Source organism: Kogia breviceps, chromosome 1 (assembly GCF_026419965.1).
Source record: "Kogia breviceps isolate mKogBre1 chromosome 1, mKogBre1 haplotype 1, whole genome shotgun sequence".
Lineage (NCBI taxonomy): Eukaryota > Metazoa > Chordata > Mammalia > Artiodactyla > Physeteridae > Kogia > Kogia breviceps.
In genome coordinates, this window is record NC_081310.1 from 26548350 (window position 1) to 26564340 (window position 15991).

The following is a 15991-nucleotide window of genomic DNA, read 5'->3' on the forward strand; positions in this document are numbered from 1 at the left end:
GGATTGCTGGATCATATATATGGTAGTTCTCTTTTTAATTTTTTGAGGCACCTCCATACTGCTTTCCATAGTGACTGCGTCAGTTTACAATCCCACCAACAGTGCAGGAGGGTCCCCTTTTCCCCAAATCCTGGCCAACACTTCTTACCTCTTGTCTTTTTGATGATAGCCATTCTAACAGGTGTGAAATGATTCAGCCGTTCTTTTTTTGCTACTGTACATCCCTGTTGAGGAAGCAAAATGAACCCTGGAGAACTTTCACTATGGTAATCTACGTTTAAGTAGCTTACATATAGATGGTGGGTGAGGGTCACTGAGGACCACTTACCCATCAGCTGTGTGTCCTCAGGCTCGCACTACAGAGCCTACCTCACAATTGCGATACTGCGCAATTTGAATTTAATTGAACTACTCAAATGCCCTTATGAATCCCTCCCGAAAGATAAATAATAAAAACAGCTACCATCTCTTACAAACAAATTGAGCAGAACGTATTACTAAAATAGTCTCGTTCGAACCGACCAGGTTGTGGGAGGTGGTGTGTTCTCATTTACTGGGCTGCTCACCATTAAACTGTCCTCGAATATGCTGTCCCCCCAACTCACCCAGACGCTGGTATTCCTAAAGAGCTATTCTTTGTCGCTGTCAGAACACACTTTAGTCCCCGAGGGGAATCTAACTTGGCGATTCATAGCAACTGGAAATGATCTTTTGTTTGATGTGAATGAACCTCTTGTGAGAAGAGGTACAGACTTGGCAGGAGAGAGAGAAAGAGAGGGGGAGAGCCCTCCTCACCCCTCATATGCACATGTGAATGAGCTCTCTCTTCGACTTCTGGGACCTTTCTTCATGAGCTCCGCAGTGAGCGTCAAGTCATGAATATTTTTTATAAGTAGGGAAGCTGTACTCTTTTAGCACGAATTGTATTTTAGCTGTGTTTTTCCATTTTAAAAATTCAGTGGCAGTGCTTGTAGCCTTGGGAATTGCTTTAACTGAAAACAGCTCTATCCAATTGTCTTCCTAGTCTAGCTAATGATTTTGCTGCCACAATTACTTCTAATGGCTGTAGAACCCAGAAGTCAGCTTCAGTCCGGAGGCATATTAAAAGGATCACCAAAGATCACTGAAAAGCAATTTAAATTTTTACTGAATAAAGAATCCCAGAGGCATCTCATTCATAAACCTACTTCACAATGTACTGAAATCTATTCCCTTGAATCTCTAGCTCTCTGCCAGTCTGGTGACTTCTTCTTGTCTGTCTTTCTTTGGACTACCTCCAGAATCTCCCCTCCCTAATCTTCTGCAAAACTTTCCACTCCAGCCCAATTCCTCTCATTAGCTCTGCTCTTTCTGGTGTAAATCCAGGCTGCTGCAGTTTCCCGCTAACCTCCTCACCCCATCGCCAGACTGCATCACAAAAGAGCGCAGGCACGTCTGGCCTGCTGGTGAGGTGCCTTGGGAGAGGGGGAGGGGACTGGGATGCTTAAGCATCCGGATTATTATCTGAGAATCTTTTTCTTAACAGAAACCCACTTAAGTCAGAACCCAGTTAAAGGAGTTACATCAGGGGCTTCCCTGGCGGCGCAGTGGTTGAGAGCCCTCCTGCCGATGCAGGGGACGCGGGTTCGTGCCCCAGTCCGGGAGGATCCCACGTGCCGCGGAGCGGCTGGGCCCGTGAGCCATGGCCGCTGAGCCTGCGCGTCCGGAGCCTGTGCTCCGCAACGGGAGAGGCCACAGCAGTGAGAGGCCCGCGTACAGAAAAAAAAAAAAAAAAAAAAAAAAAGAAGTTACATCAGATCAACATTAAGATGTTCTTCGTCCTTAACATACACACACACAGACACACACAGACACACACAAACACATACACCATTGGCCAAATTGTTCAATGTTTCAGTTAACTCTATGGCAGCCACACTAAATGGGAAGAGTTTCTGGAATGATCATAGAATTTCCTAATCCTGACCAGCCATCCTGCAAATTCATGACCCTTGATCTTGGGCAGCAGTGAAGGATTAACTGTGAATGAATCAGCAGAAATTTATTGCCAGTCCTAGAAAAGCAACCCTCATTTCAAGCCCCCTTGACAGTGGAATGACAGTGGAGTTTTATCGACTTCATGTGCAAAGTAAGGCATGTGAGCCCCTCTTGTTAGTATCTGTTCGTAATTGCTATTAGTGCCTTATGGTTTACCCCTAAAAAGAAAATAACTTTTTGCATTTATTTTAGATCTTATTTTATCGTAATACATTTTTTAATGCCTGACCTGAAAAGGTTTATCTTTATCTTAAAGGTGACTTCCATTCGGGGAGAAGGATCCACATTGTGATAACATTTTCTAAGAGTTCTGTAATGGGCATCAGCAAACGAAGAGAATTTTTGTTTTTATCAGAAATTAACTTTACTACACGTTTGTGGGAAAGTCAAATAAGAGCCTGGGGTCTGAGTCAGACTGCCTGGTTCAAGGCCTGGCCCCAGTCCCACCACTTACTGGATGGTATAGCTGGATGAGTGAACGTTTCCTTAGGATGGAGACACTGACGGTTCTCTTTCTTAGAGCCCTGTGAGCATTAAATGGGCTGTTGTATAACAGATTTTCTGAACTGGATCTGGGACATTTAAAGGGCTCTATAAACGATAGCTCTCCTCCTCCTCCTCCTCCTCCTCCCCTCCTCCCCCTCCTTCCCCTCCTCCCCCTCCTCCCCCCTCCTCCCCCTCCTCCTCCTCCTCCCCCTCCTCCCCCTCCCCTCCTCCTCCTCTTCTCCCCCCCTCCCCCTCCTCTGAAGGAAGACACCCTTGATTTATTGCTTGGTCTTAATGCTAAGATCATATATCAAAATTGTAGTGTGTAACAGAAGGCTTAAAAGGAAGTTATCTTTCAAAATACAAAGTGTTTTTAAAGACTTTGCAGTATTTACTGTATACTGTAGAATAGCTACCGTTGTCGTCCATTAGATGCAGTGGTGGTCAAATCGCCATTGTAATGAAAAGTCTCACAACCCTTACTTTGATTTGATATTAATTCCTAACTTAAGGAGCCCGGGGATGATACCTTCCACTGACAGAAGCTCCAGACGTCTGACAAGGGAGGCTCTGATAGTTTCCCTGACGTTACCCATGAATGTTCGTTGTCTTGATAACTTTCATTTATGTCACTGTGATTTGCAAATATGTCCAAATCCTTTCTGAATCCATTCATACTTTATGCCTGTACCATTTCTCAGAGTAATTATTTCCTGTGCTTTGTGGTTTAAAAAAAGAACTGGCTTAGTGGTTAGGAGCCTGGCCCTGGATTCCAAGCAACCTGGGTTAGAACCAGCACTGCCACTTGACCAGCCAATCAAAGACTAATCTCTGCAACTGGAAAATGGGTAATAATACCAGCCTCATAGGGCTGACATGAGGATTAAATCAAAGCAGGGGAGAGGACAGGCAGCTGGGCAGGCTTTCTCTTGAACGGTTATCAAGGATAAGAGGATCTGCACCAAGAATAGAGAGGACTTAGCTGGTGTCCAGCTTTTCTGTGGTTGGTGGAGAACCAGCACTCCAGAAGAGTCAGAGCAGGAGGGCTCTTGAGAAGCTGGGTAAATGGCTGTCAGAACCACCATGCATGCCCTCCTTCTCTGGGAGTGGCTCGCCACTCGTTCTCTTTCTTGGTTAGGAATTATTACTGTATGATACAAAAATCAAACCCCCTCTCCACAGGAAAGCCTTGGTTGCATATGCATTCCTAAAGGAGTCCAGGCTGGATTTGGATCTGGTTGCATGTGTTTTGTCGGAGCGTGTCAGAAGATGCATGTTCCGGGGCCCTTAATGACTGGCTAATAGTTCCCTGGTCACTGAATGAGCCTCAAATGAATGGAGGAGATGTGCTATCTGGCCTCTGAAATGATGAAATGATTCAGGAATGAGGCCCTGCAGGTCCAGTCTTAATCATTAAGGGTGCTGGGCTTCCCTGGTGGCGCAGTGGATGAAAGTCCGCCTGCCGATGCAGGGGACACGGGTTCGTGCCCCGGTCCGGGAAGATCCCACACGCCGCGGAGCGGCTGGGCCCGTGAGCCGTGGCCGCTGAGCCTGTGCGTCCTGAGCCTGCGCTCCGCAACGGGAGAGGCCACAACAGCGAGAGGCCCGCGTACCACAAAAAATAAAAATAAAAATAAAAAGTCATTAAGGGTGCTGTAACGAGGGAAGCTTTACCACCCTCTCATCCTTGCAGCTGTGGACACCTCTCAGCTTGTCCTCTTCGAAGGCATGGACAAGACCCTAAGAACGCTAAGAGGCCATAGCACCCATGCACAAGCATCGCAACGCACTCTGTTCACTCAGAGAAGTCTATCCCCTGCCTCCACGGCGCACAGCTGGGAAGTCACCAGGCCAGGTCCAGAAGACAAAGGCCCTTTGAAGCCAGTGCTCTGTCCCTTGTGATTCACCGCTGTCCTGCCGAAGGGGAAGGAGCTGGGGTCAGGTTCAGTGGCAGCTTCTTTGCCCCCAGGATGAATCACACCCCATCCCAGCCACTCCCTGTTCTGCATGCTGTGATATCTCCCCATCACCAGTTGAAGGCATACCTGTCGGGGAAGCCGGGGAAACAGGTTCTGGCAGATGTTGTGTCTTAAGCTCCAGCCCCACCAGTGCCCCACCAGCTGACTCCAGGTAAAAACTCCACCCTCGTGAGACTCTTTGTGGCTGCTTTCTCTGGCTCTTGGCCAGTCTTCTCTGTGTGTTGTTCTTCCTCACCTTCCTCACCTGACTGGTCCACCTCCACTGCTCCATGTCAGTTCCATGGAACGGTGGCTTCAGTCTGGGCCCTGGACCGTATCCCCTGAGAATGGAGCCTGCCTCTGATGGGATTCACATTCCAGGTCCTCCTGCACGGGCCCTAGCAGCCTCTGCTCCTTTCATCCCTCGAGGCCCCCTGGGATCTGCGTGCTTGCCGTACTAGACCACTTGCAGTTGCTCCTGTTTGCCACGCTCTCTCTGGTTGTTGAACTCACTGTCCCCTTGCCTAGACCTGTCCTTCCCCCACACACACTAGTGTTCCTCAGCGCTCCAGTGAGATAACGTCACCTCCTCCAAGACTCTCCCCATCCTTGCTTGGGGGCGGGGGGGTCGTCCCTCTCTTCTGTTCTTATTACAGTCACCCCACACATGTGCTTCATGGCTGCAGACATTCTGCACTCTATTTGCTCATTTTCTTAAATCTTCCCCTACTAGCTGTGAGCTCCTTGAGAACAGGATCTGCTTCCCTTCCCTAGGCATAACCCCAGGACTGAGTACCACATTCTCTGGCACGCAGTAGGTGCTCAGTGAATATTGCTGAAATGAAGAAGGAAAGAAACACAGAAAAGACAGCAGGGGATAGCCCAGCACTCGCCTCAAAGACAGAAAGCAGCTAGTTCCTTCCACCGCCTCATGTCTGAACGAAAATCAAGAGGTGTTTTTGCCCAGACCTTTTGGGGCCAGAAGTATGTCCATAAATTGGTATAGTTTACAGAGAGCTCATATCACAGTCAATAGGAAAAATGCTACAACTCCAATTAGAGAAAAGGGACAAAAGGATATGAAGAGAAGATATCACAAAGGGCACACATGAATGATCAAAACAGGGGGAAAGTATTCAGTATCACTAGTAAATTTGGAAACATCAAGCTAAAATAAAAATTAGATACCATTTTCACCCTTCAATTCATTGCATATTTTTAAAAAGGGTGATACCCCTTATTAGGGTGTGCTGACGTGAGTTTTTACATGACTGAAGCAAGACTATGTCTTTTATCTATCTCTGATTTTCAAATATATCCAAGCATTAGGTTTCACTAGTGAATAAGGATACAGTAGACCTAGGAGACTTGCCCTCTTAGTGATAGTAAGTTTTCAATTATGAGATATCATAAAGGGGGATGTGTACAAATAGGTACAATCTTCCTAATTCCTCTAGTGGAAACCCAGTGGCCAGGGTTTAATCTTCCACAAATATGAAGTCTGAAAACATAATTTCCCTGCTTGTTATTTTTTAACAGTTTATATTTTTAGACCATGAGCACTTAATGTATTAGACAATCTTATTTTGAAATTGGTTTTCCTTTATCAGGTTGATTTGAGACACACTCTGAAAAAAACTGAGATGATTTTGTATGAAATGCACCAAAGCCTTATTTTAGAAATAGTCAAAACATTTAGAACGAGCAGTTCATAATTACCCTAGAAATTGCTTAATGATAGCTATTACATTGGAAAGGGCGAAATCACTTTCTGTAAGTGAGGATATAGTAATTATCGTGAAGGGACCGCCTGACTCAGAATTGATACTGGTCTATGAGGTCCTTCAGCTGAGTCTCTACTTTGTGCATAAGGTTTTCGAGAGTTAGTCTGTCTTGGTGGACTGCGGCTGAGTGGAATAGGGTCAGGCTACTTGTGCGGTCAGTCTAGCCTGAGGAACGTGCTCCAGGTAGCAGAAGGGTTCTCAGAGCATAAGCCTCCCCCCAAGATGGTTTTCCCCGGGCACTGTCTCCCGGCCTCTTCCATGCCCCCCCCTCCACACCCCCTCCATTGCTTATCACAGAGCCCAGCCCATGGTAGGTTCTCAGACTCTCCTGAACCTCACCCATTCACTCTTGTGCCCTCAAGGAAGTCCGAGACTAGGAGCTGTGCCAAGGGCAATAATTGAGTTAGGATATAAAGGAAGATAGAGGAACATTATTTTCTTGTAACCCTGGTTTCACTCAAATAATGATCACTTTTCTTTTTCCTGTCATAAAAGTTATTTATTGTTCTTTTAAAATTATGTTATATTTTAATTAAAGCACTGTATGCATTTAGTTAAAAAAATGCTAAAGGCTTATCATGGACGATAATATTCCCTTCTCACTTTATTTGTTAACATAGTTAAGTCAGAATTTTCAGTTAAATTAATTTTTGACGTTTACATTATGCTTTTTGTTTTTATACCTTGATGGATTTTGTGCATTAGAAATAGTGTTCCCTGCAGAACCAGCACAGTTTTTCTAAAGCAGCAGCCAACATTTATTGAGCATTTATTATGGGCTAGGCACTGTTTTAAGTGTATTCATATATTAATTCACGTGACTCTATGTGTGAGATTAGGTACTATAAATATTCCCATTTTACAAATGAAGAAACCAAGGCACAGAAAGCATGAGTAAGTTGCCCAAGGCCATATGGCTAGTCATTCAAGCTCTACAGGTTAAGCTCTTAGCCACCGTGAATACTCACCTCTTGAAAAAAATCTCACCAAGTAAAGAAATAAAGATCCTAGGCAAGAATTTGAAGTCGTACCAGGATTGGGGGACTTGAATTTAGTTAGCTTGGGGGACAGGGTGTTCAGTGGGAGAAACCTAAGGGAAGTGAGTTTACACTAAAATGCAGAATAGTTTAGTCTTTTAATTGGTTTGTTTATTTTTATAAATACTTCTTTTACCTCTTGTTCCAAGCCCTCATGTTTTCCTGAGCGTATAATAATAATTAGTCTACCAGAGAATCTTCCTGCAAAATGTGGATGATGGAGCAATACGGAGCGTTCAGTGAAGATGCCCAGATGTTGGATTGTTTTGATATGAGGAGATTAGTGCAGAGTTTTTGAAATTGGAACAGTCCTGGGAAAGATTCATTCTGGTACATATGTCATTGATCATACACTTTTTTTTTTTTTTTTGCGGTACGCGGGCATCTCACCACTGTGGCCTCTTCCATTGTGGAGCACAGGCTCCGGACACTCAGGCTCAGCGGCCATGGCTCACGGGCCCAGCTGCTCTGCGGCATGTGGGATCTTCCCGGACCGGGGCTCGAACCCGCGTCCCGAACCCGCGTCCCCTGCATCGGCAGGCGGACTCTCAACCACTGCGCCACCAGGGAATCCCTCATTGATCAGAAGAAGACTTGAGTGTGAAAATATCAATAGATGCGAATTTCACCATTCTAGGAAACAACTGTAAGATCCCTTCCTACCTCAAAGAGTAGCATTTCTAGAACTCTTGCCTGTCTCCCTCCTTCCCCATCTAATATGCACTTTTATGAGAATTGTTAACTTTTTAATAGTTATGGCATTACGAACTCACTCCAGCACTCATCTCCTTCTAATTCTCTCATTTTGAAGTCAGTTCCGTTGATTATAAATGTAACCTTGTAGCAGATCTTCCATGTGCAAAGCTTGGGAGGACAGGATAGGGACCAGTGAGTTGTTGACAATGGAAGAATTGACAGGCTCCTGAAAACGGAGATGATTCCATAACATCTGAAGCAAGTCCAACCAACGGATCACCTTCTAGTTCTAAAAACCTAATTTTATATACGTATATATGAGGCACTTTACGTCAAACGTGAGGTGCAGAGATTTGGTGGGAAACAGTGTGTCTTTAGCATGATAGAGCTGCCACAGAAACAGCGTAGCCCTCTCTGATGGAATCTGAGGAATCAAATGCTAAAAATATCACCACAGCAGTGCTTTTCCCCCAGATCTATTTTGACTGGCACAGCCTGCAACTGTTTACATAGAGAGGAAGGGGAGCAGGTTCGAAACGGGGTGTTAGCCTACAGCTCCTGACGTGCATTTCAAGAAGCCACCTGACAAGATCAACAGGAAGAAAAGAAAAATTGTGAACAGGTGTGAGGGAGCCAGAGGAAGACAGTCTGCTTGTGGCTCCTCTTAATCAAGTTGGCAGGTTGTTCTGTTGTCGGGCGGGGCTCTCTGGCTTGTAACAGTGACTCTGCTACTTGCAGTTGCCTCCAGTGTGTGATCTGATGAAGGGGCTAAAGTCCCACACGGATTCCCCTGTGCCCTCACCAAAAGGAAAAATGGATTTCCCTAGTGGCTGTGTCACTGCCATAACCCGAAATGCTCCATTGGTCCACACAGAGTGCCGTTGCTGACGGCTGCATCACCATGGAAATGTGTGACACATTGGTTGACACGAGTGTTCTGTTTCCAGATGGTCATCTTCATCCCCAGCACCAGCCTTTGAGAGACTTGACAGACCGTTTTTAAGTATTTGCTTTATACAAATTGTGGTTTGTGTAAGGGTCTTACTGGCTTTTTTGTTTCCTACCACGATGGATTCTGTGCAGTGTTATGTAAGTAATAATGATAGGTCTGGCTTTGCAGTCGTGGCTGTTTGTTTTTTCTTTTTTATCCAGTCATAGTGTGTTCCACAGAGACAGCATTGGCTAGCCGGGCGTGTTTCTTAATGACACGCTAAAACCTATCCTTTTTCTAAATTGGTGATATTATAAAAAGTCTGTATGGGGGATAACACTGCTTTGAAAGACATGTAGCCAGCAGCTTTTCTTCACTGAAGAAAAATATTGGAAAAATAGTAATAGTTTGTCTACTATTGATACTTTGCATTCAGCTGCGTTTCCTGGAGGGATAAAAGGAGAATGAAGATTGAATAGCACTCAGCTGTTTAGAGAGTGTCTACTGTGGGCTGTGGCTTAGGGGTGGGAGAGGACAGCAGGCAAGGCAAGGGCGGGTCCCCTCCAGAAGAAACCTTTTGCTGTGCTGCAGGCAAAGGGCCATCTTTTGGAAGCCTCTTTCAGAAGGTTCGGCTTAGGTCCTAAAATGTTGCGCTTTCCCCATCTCATCATGTGAGGTTTTGTGTCCTCTATAGACAAAATCATAGAGTCTTACTGGAATTGTGTATAAAACAAATATGTATGTATGTGTATAATTTATATTTAAATAATTAGAGACTCACTGTAAGTAATTAAGATCACAGTTTAGTTCAGTTAAATGTTAGTAATTATCCCAGTGAACCATCATTTATAAATATTAATGCTCCAAACTGAAGTTAGGGAGACCCATCTTTAGCTATTATTTTTTTCCTTTATTTTTGTCTCTGTTTAATTGTATGGGAGGCATAATTAGCCAGTGTCTTTTCTTTGTCAATTAACAAGTGCTTTTCCAACTTCTGAGTAAATAATCCTTAATTAAATGTACCAGATTGATTAATTTACTCTTATTTTTTTTCTCTTCTGAATACCAGATTGGAACGTGAAATTCTGTATTTTGTAATTGGGGATCAGAACCCACTGATTAACTTGTTAACACATTTAGGACGTGGTGTTCCTAAAGGACTCATTACTGTAACCTCACACCAGTCTTTCTAATTTCTTTAGAAAGAAGCAGAATCAGTAACTACCTTGAATTGTCAGATGGAAAAAACAATTGGCTCAGCTGTGAGCATGGAGTCTTTATTCAGATATATGCAAATGTCTTACTTTCATAGGGATGATAATTTTGAGAAACATTGGAACAGCATAATTACTTGAAGAAACATTACTGTAACAAACGTCTTTGGGGGTAGCGTGTTAAGAGATAGTATGAGGAAGCCTGAAACTATATAGGAAATGGTATTATAAATAGTAAGGCAAGAAATTATATAAGCATATAGTCATTGTAGCAAATTAACCACAGGCAATAAGAAGATATATTGCAACTTCCTAGTGATAGGCTCTGTCTGTTAGGTAGCCTTTGATAGACATTATTCCATGACATATGCTAGGCAATCATCAGTTTGTTGGTTGATGAAATTTTCTAATCCCATAATGTCTGTGATTTTTCCTACACACTGGACTAAAGATGACTCAAAGTCACACCTGTTTTTGACCTTAGTGTGCCCAAGTCATTTCCTGTTGACAGAAATCTGGTGAAAATGTCATCTCTGTCATCACCAAACCTCTACCCTGGAGAGGAACTTCAAGTTTTCCCCAGTTTGTCCTATGATGTATTTTGATATTAGAGTTTGCTGTACTCTCTCTCTAGCTGTTGCAAAGTCCAGGTCCTGTCCATGGCCCACTATACTCTCCCGCCTTGAGTGATAGATATACCTACCAATTAGAGCCGTGTGATATTATGGCTCTTCACGTGTGTGACTTTACAGAGAGATGAAAGTCTGTATGTATCATATGAAATCGTTGCAGACTGTTCCACATTTAATATGGGGATCACCAACAGGAAAATTTCAATTTCCAATCGTTTATATCTATTTGTTGATCAGTTAAGCTCTTTAGTCTTACTTTGTTTTTCCAAAAGAAAGAAATTCAGGTGTGAGCGTACTGCGTAACGTTGCTGCCACAGGCATTTTGAACTAATATTCTCAAGGAGAAAAAAAATCTCCTTAAACCATTATGTGATATGCCCTAATGCGTATAAATTCCGAATAGGCTTTAGATATGGAATAACCTCTGTTTCTGCTGCCACCATCTGCTCTCTGTGAAAGGACCAGGCAGTGCCACTTTCATTAGCTGCCTTCGTGGTGCTGAGCTTTGCCCAGTAGACAGAGGAGAGCGCCTCATAAAAAGAGGCTGGTTAAGCTTCTTCCAGATTGTTTCAAATGAACCACATAGGCCGCAGGGAAAAGGCTCTAACAATTTATGCTGTTGGGCTTTTCTTACTGACACTTTCCTCCCATTGTGAAAAGAGTTATAAAATGTCTTTTCTTTTTTGGCACTCAGATGAGTATAGGATCAAACCGGTGGAAGAGGTCAAATACATGAAAAATGGGGCAGAAGAGGAGCAAAAAATAGCAGCCAGGAACCAAGAAAACTTGGTAAGCATTGAATTTCTCGTATAACAATGAATTTTGGTGACAGCATTATAATAAAATCTGCACTGCATGTTTAAACTGCAGCTTACACACTGGCGTGAGATTTCTTGAAATATGCTGTTGCTATTTATAGCTTGCCTGGAAGCTGTACCAGTACTCCTGTATCCTGTTTGTTTTTGAACAAGCCCTTCTTTAATCTTCATAGAGAATGTTTCAGGGGAGATGTAGCAAAATTATTAGTATTTCAAGATGGTTAAATTTAAAGGAAAAAGCATAAAGTAGGAATGAGTTTTATGGGGGGGGCATTACCTTTTTTCTCTTTCTCTGCATCCTTTAACTCGTGTCCAAATCACAGTGAATGGCTAAGTTTCATTATTCTCAATATGTAGTGTTGTTAAGCAAGTTGCCTTTCAAAGGAAAATAAGGTACTTTGAAGGTAGGTCTTTATCAAATTTGTACTTCACATTCACACTGTTAAGGTTTTGTGGGTTTTGATATAACATGAGAATTCTAATGATCTGAAACAGATGGTTAGGAACCTACTTCTCTAATACAAATCAATATACATGTTCCACGTTGATATTCCATCTCTTAAACACACATTTAGTAAATTACAATATTAGCTGATTTCTTAAGAGATTACAGATTGTTAAGACTATGCATTTATTCAATTATGTTGGAGCAGAATTGTTTTTCTCTTATTTTGGGAGTAATTGCTTGCTATTTTTTTTCATGTTTGAGTGAATGTATTTTTAAGAAGTTTGCAATGTCATAAAATATTTTCACTTGACTTAAACTCCTTTTTCCGTTATGTGCTTTGTTTTTGTTTTTCTGATCTCTGCTACAGCAGAGGGAGTTGGCAGAATATTCACCAGTGCTCATGAGTATTTAAGGCTGTCATTTTTCCAGGATACACTAATGAACATAACAGGCTCACTCTTTTTCCTCTATTCTTTTCTGAACATATGATCTACAACTTGAAAAACTCAAGTATCAACAACTGAGTATTTTAGATCATTTTAAAGGAGTGAAAAATACTCTGATAAAATTTTGCTCTATAAATGGGATTTGGATTTTAAGGTATCCCTTAAGTCACAGAGGTTCATCATACCTGGGGTATATTTTAACATCAATACTTAAATCCAGAAAAGGTAGCTGTGACTAAATAGTGAAGTTAATATTATCAGACTTTTCACATGAATTTTTTGTTTTGCTTTGAATAGATAAGTAGAAGATCTGAGTAGTTGAAACATCAGTCGTCAGTTTTCTACTGTATTTTATTGAACAAAGTTTGTCCTTGCTTGATATAATTTCATCTTAAGTTATGAATCTCATCTCTAGTAATAGTGTTTCCATTGGAGGCTAAAAAGACACTGGTGACCAGTCCGCTGGTGGCTCTTTCTTAGACGTAACTACTAGAGTCCATCTCTACTTCACGTGCTTGTATCTCTGAAATCCTAAGGAAAGCAATGACTTTTATCTTACAGCTTGTGAGTTTTTCCTCAGTGTTGCTCTCCTCATATTTAGGGCCAGTACAACTTTTTTCCTTCTCTCTCAGTTTCATAGTCTATCAGTTGCTTGGTGCTAGTGTCTTCTTTTCCAGCGCTGTAGTCAGAATTGGCGCTAGTGCTTTTCCATGCAGACTGAATGGAGATTCAAAAAGAGAGAAATTCTGGCCTGTTTACTCATGGATTATCTATGTCCACCCCACACCCCTTTACTCTGCCAGTGAGTCAGAGTCCAGGCCACCAAGAGGAGTTTTGAAGTCTGTGAAGACTTACAAGGAGAATGAGGACTAAATGGTTATTTTTGGTTCTGAGATGTCTGGACTGCGTTCCCAAATTAAATGATTTTCAGTTATTTGGAAGGACGTTACCTTTGTCACCTCCATTTGGGGGGGGGGGGATGCATAATCAAGTACTGACCATGCATACCGTTTGAGAAAACAGCCTCCTAAATTTGAAGCTTACGCTGGAAGGTGGATGAGATAGACTTAACAGTTCTTTATTTTTACGTCCATTAAAATAATCTGAGAGTCAAGATGTCCTTACGTTTCAAAGAATGATTTTAAGATGTAGCTTGAAGTGCTTTTGAAAAGATTTTTTTTTTTTTTTTTTTTTTTAACCCAAACTGTTGAAATTAAGAGGGTTGGCAAACAAAACCAAGGCATATGGCATGTTGGTGACAACCACGGGTTTTTGGAGGCAGAAACTGCCTGGATTCACATCTCAGCTCTGCCACTTACTCACTGCAGGATCGAGTTACTTCACTTCTCTAAACCTCCTGCCCATCCATTGGGGAAAAAGACAGCGCTTCATGGTGCTCTTGGGAGGATTACACGAGGGGATTTGCTGTAAAACTTTTGAGTGCAGTGCCTGGTGCGTGATAAGCACCTAGTAAGAGTGAGGCATTATCACATAAAACGAAAGGAAAGACTAATGAATGTTAGAGTCAGTGTTCCTTTTCTTTTTCTTTTACGTTAATTGGTGAGAGAGATTTAAGTGAATGTTCTGGGTTAATGCCAGTGTTACATCTGTTTTGAAAAATCTTGCTCTGGAACCATGAAATTACTTAAACAAGTATGTTTCGAGTCCCTGTTATGCACAAGGCCCTTACTTGTGTTGAGAGACACAGTGTACTTAAAGTCACTGTCCTCAAGGTGCTTACAGTAAAGTGGAGGGAACTGTTCAGGTCATCCAGTAGCTTACTGGGTGCCTCTGTGTACAAGGCTCTGTCCCAAACTCTGCAGATAAACACAAAAATAAGGAAACCAGTGACTCTTACCACAAGGCGCTTGTATTGCCGTAAACAAGGTACGTACCAAATGACTATAAATAAAGCAGGGTTAGATAAATAAAGCAAGATTGATTCCAAGAAGACAACACAAAGAGCTGCCGGTATCAAAGAAGGCAGGTATCTTGTCTGTGGTGGCATCAGGACCTACTTGATGAAAGAGCTGGTGTTTACAATGGGCCTCAAAGGATAGAATGAGGGAGAGTGCCCCAGGCTGAAGTAACAGAGGTGGAAAACACAAAACGTATTTAATAAAAAGCACATGGTCCTGTTTGATTGGGGAGCGGGAGGGGTCAGGAGAAGGCATCAGTAGGAGAGCAGTGGGAAATTAGAGGCAAAACGTAGATGGGGTCACACACAGAGCTTTGATGTCCAGCTGAGAGGTCCAAAATCAATTCAGTGGATTAACGGGAGCCTTTGAAGTTTTTAAGCTAGGGATTGTCAGAATGAGATTATGATTCAGGAAAGTTTATGTGGAATCAGCAGGTGTAGTATGGAGTAGTATTGGGGGCCTGGGTGGGAGATCATTCATAATAGTTTTTGCAAGAGATAGTGAACCTGAACCAAGGTAGTGGCTGGGAGAATAGAAAAGGTTTAGGCAAGGTTGCAATAGAAGCCACAAGATTTGACAGCTTACTATAGGTATTAAAGGAAGACAGAGGACTCAGGAGATAATGGTGTGACATTATCTGAAAGATGACCGGTAGTGGTGAGAATAAATAGTGACCTCAATGAAAAGATAAAATCACTAAGAAGGCTGTGTTTGATGAAAATACAAAGTTTTCATTCATTCATTCATTCATTATTCATTACTCATTACTCATTCTTGCCCACCCTTAAAAGATCAGATGTGGCCCACAAGAGAGGAAGTGAAGCATCCATCACACGACAGTGTAATAACTGCAGTAACAGAACACCTGTACTGTCAGGGCCTTAGGCTCTGTGCTTTGGGAGATGCAGATCTCGTCACCCTAGTGGGCTCACTTTCTGGTAGCAGATAGAAGGCATGTGCCCTGAATGACCACAACTCAAGGTACATTGCGAATGTAGAGATTGGTTTTGAGCAAGCAAAGCTTTAGGAACTTGCAGACTATCCAAGCGACGGAGTCTAGCAAAGTCAACATCCATGAGTGTGTGGCGCTTGTTACCTGGGACATGCTAGGTGTTGGGTATATTTTTGTTTGCTTGAATGTGGATGGAGGAATGTATGAATAAGAGAAGTTAGACCTCAAGGTCCAACTATTACTTTGTACCTAGTAGTTGCTCAAAAGTATTTAGATGTCCAGTCACTTGGGACATCTAAATACTATTGACCACAGTTTCTGTGGGTGGAAGAGATTGTGCTGGTTTTCTGTGGCTGATGATGAGTCATTTATATGTCAACCATTTATGTACTCCGTACAAACATGTGCTTTCATCCAGTTTTTACCACTGTTGGACATCCATGTATTCCACTTCTCTCAGACTTTAATTCCTTCTTCAGGAAGGTAGTATAAAGTAGTAGCATTGGCTTTGGAGATTATATATAAATATATATCAATATGGATCCCAGGTTATTTCTAGCTTTATAATTTTGGTCAAATATCTGAAACTTCTGAACTTCAAGCTCCTCATCTGGAATCTGGGAATTATAAAAT

At 42.5% G+C, this 15991-nt stretch overlaps 1 protein-coding gene across 6 annotated transcripts in view; it reads left to right on the plus strand.

The window, feature by feature from the left end:
- C1H1orf21 (chromosome 1 C1orf21 homolog) overlaps positions 1-15991 on the plus strand; it is a 229090-nt gene that overhangs the window by 106762 nt on the left and 106337 nt on the right. For all 6 annotated transcript variants that reach the window (XM_067029359.1, XM_067029364.1, XM_059040674.2 and 3 more), the window contains one exon: positions 11470-11564. In XM_067029359.1, coding sequence (XP_066885460.1) covers positions 11470-11564 — 95 coding nt within the window. The remainder of the gene's footprint in view (positions 1-11469; positions 11565-15991) is intronic.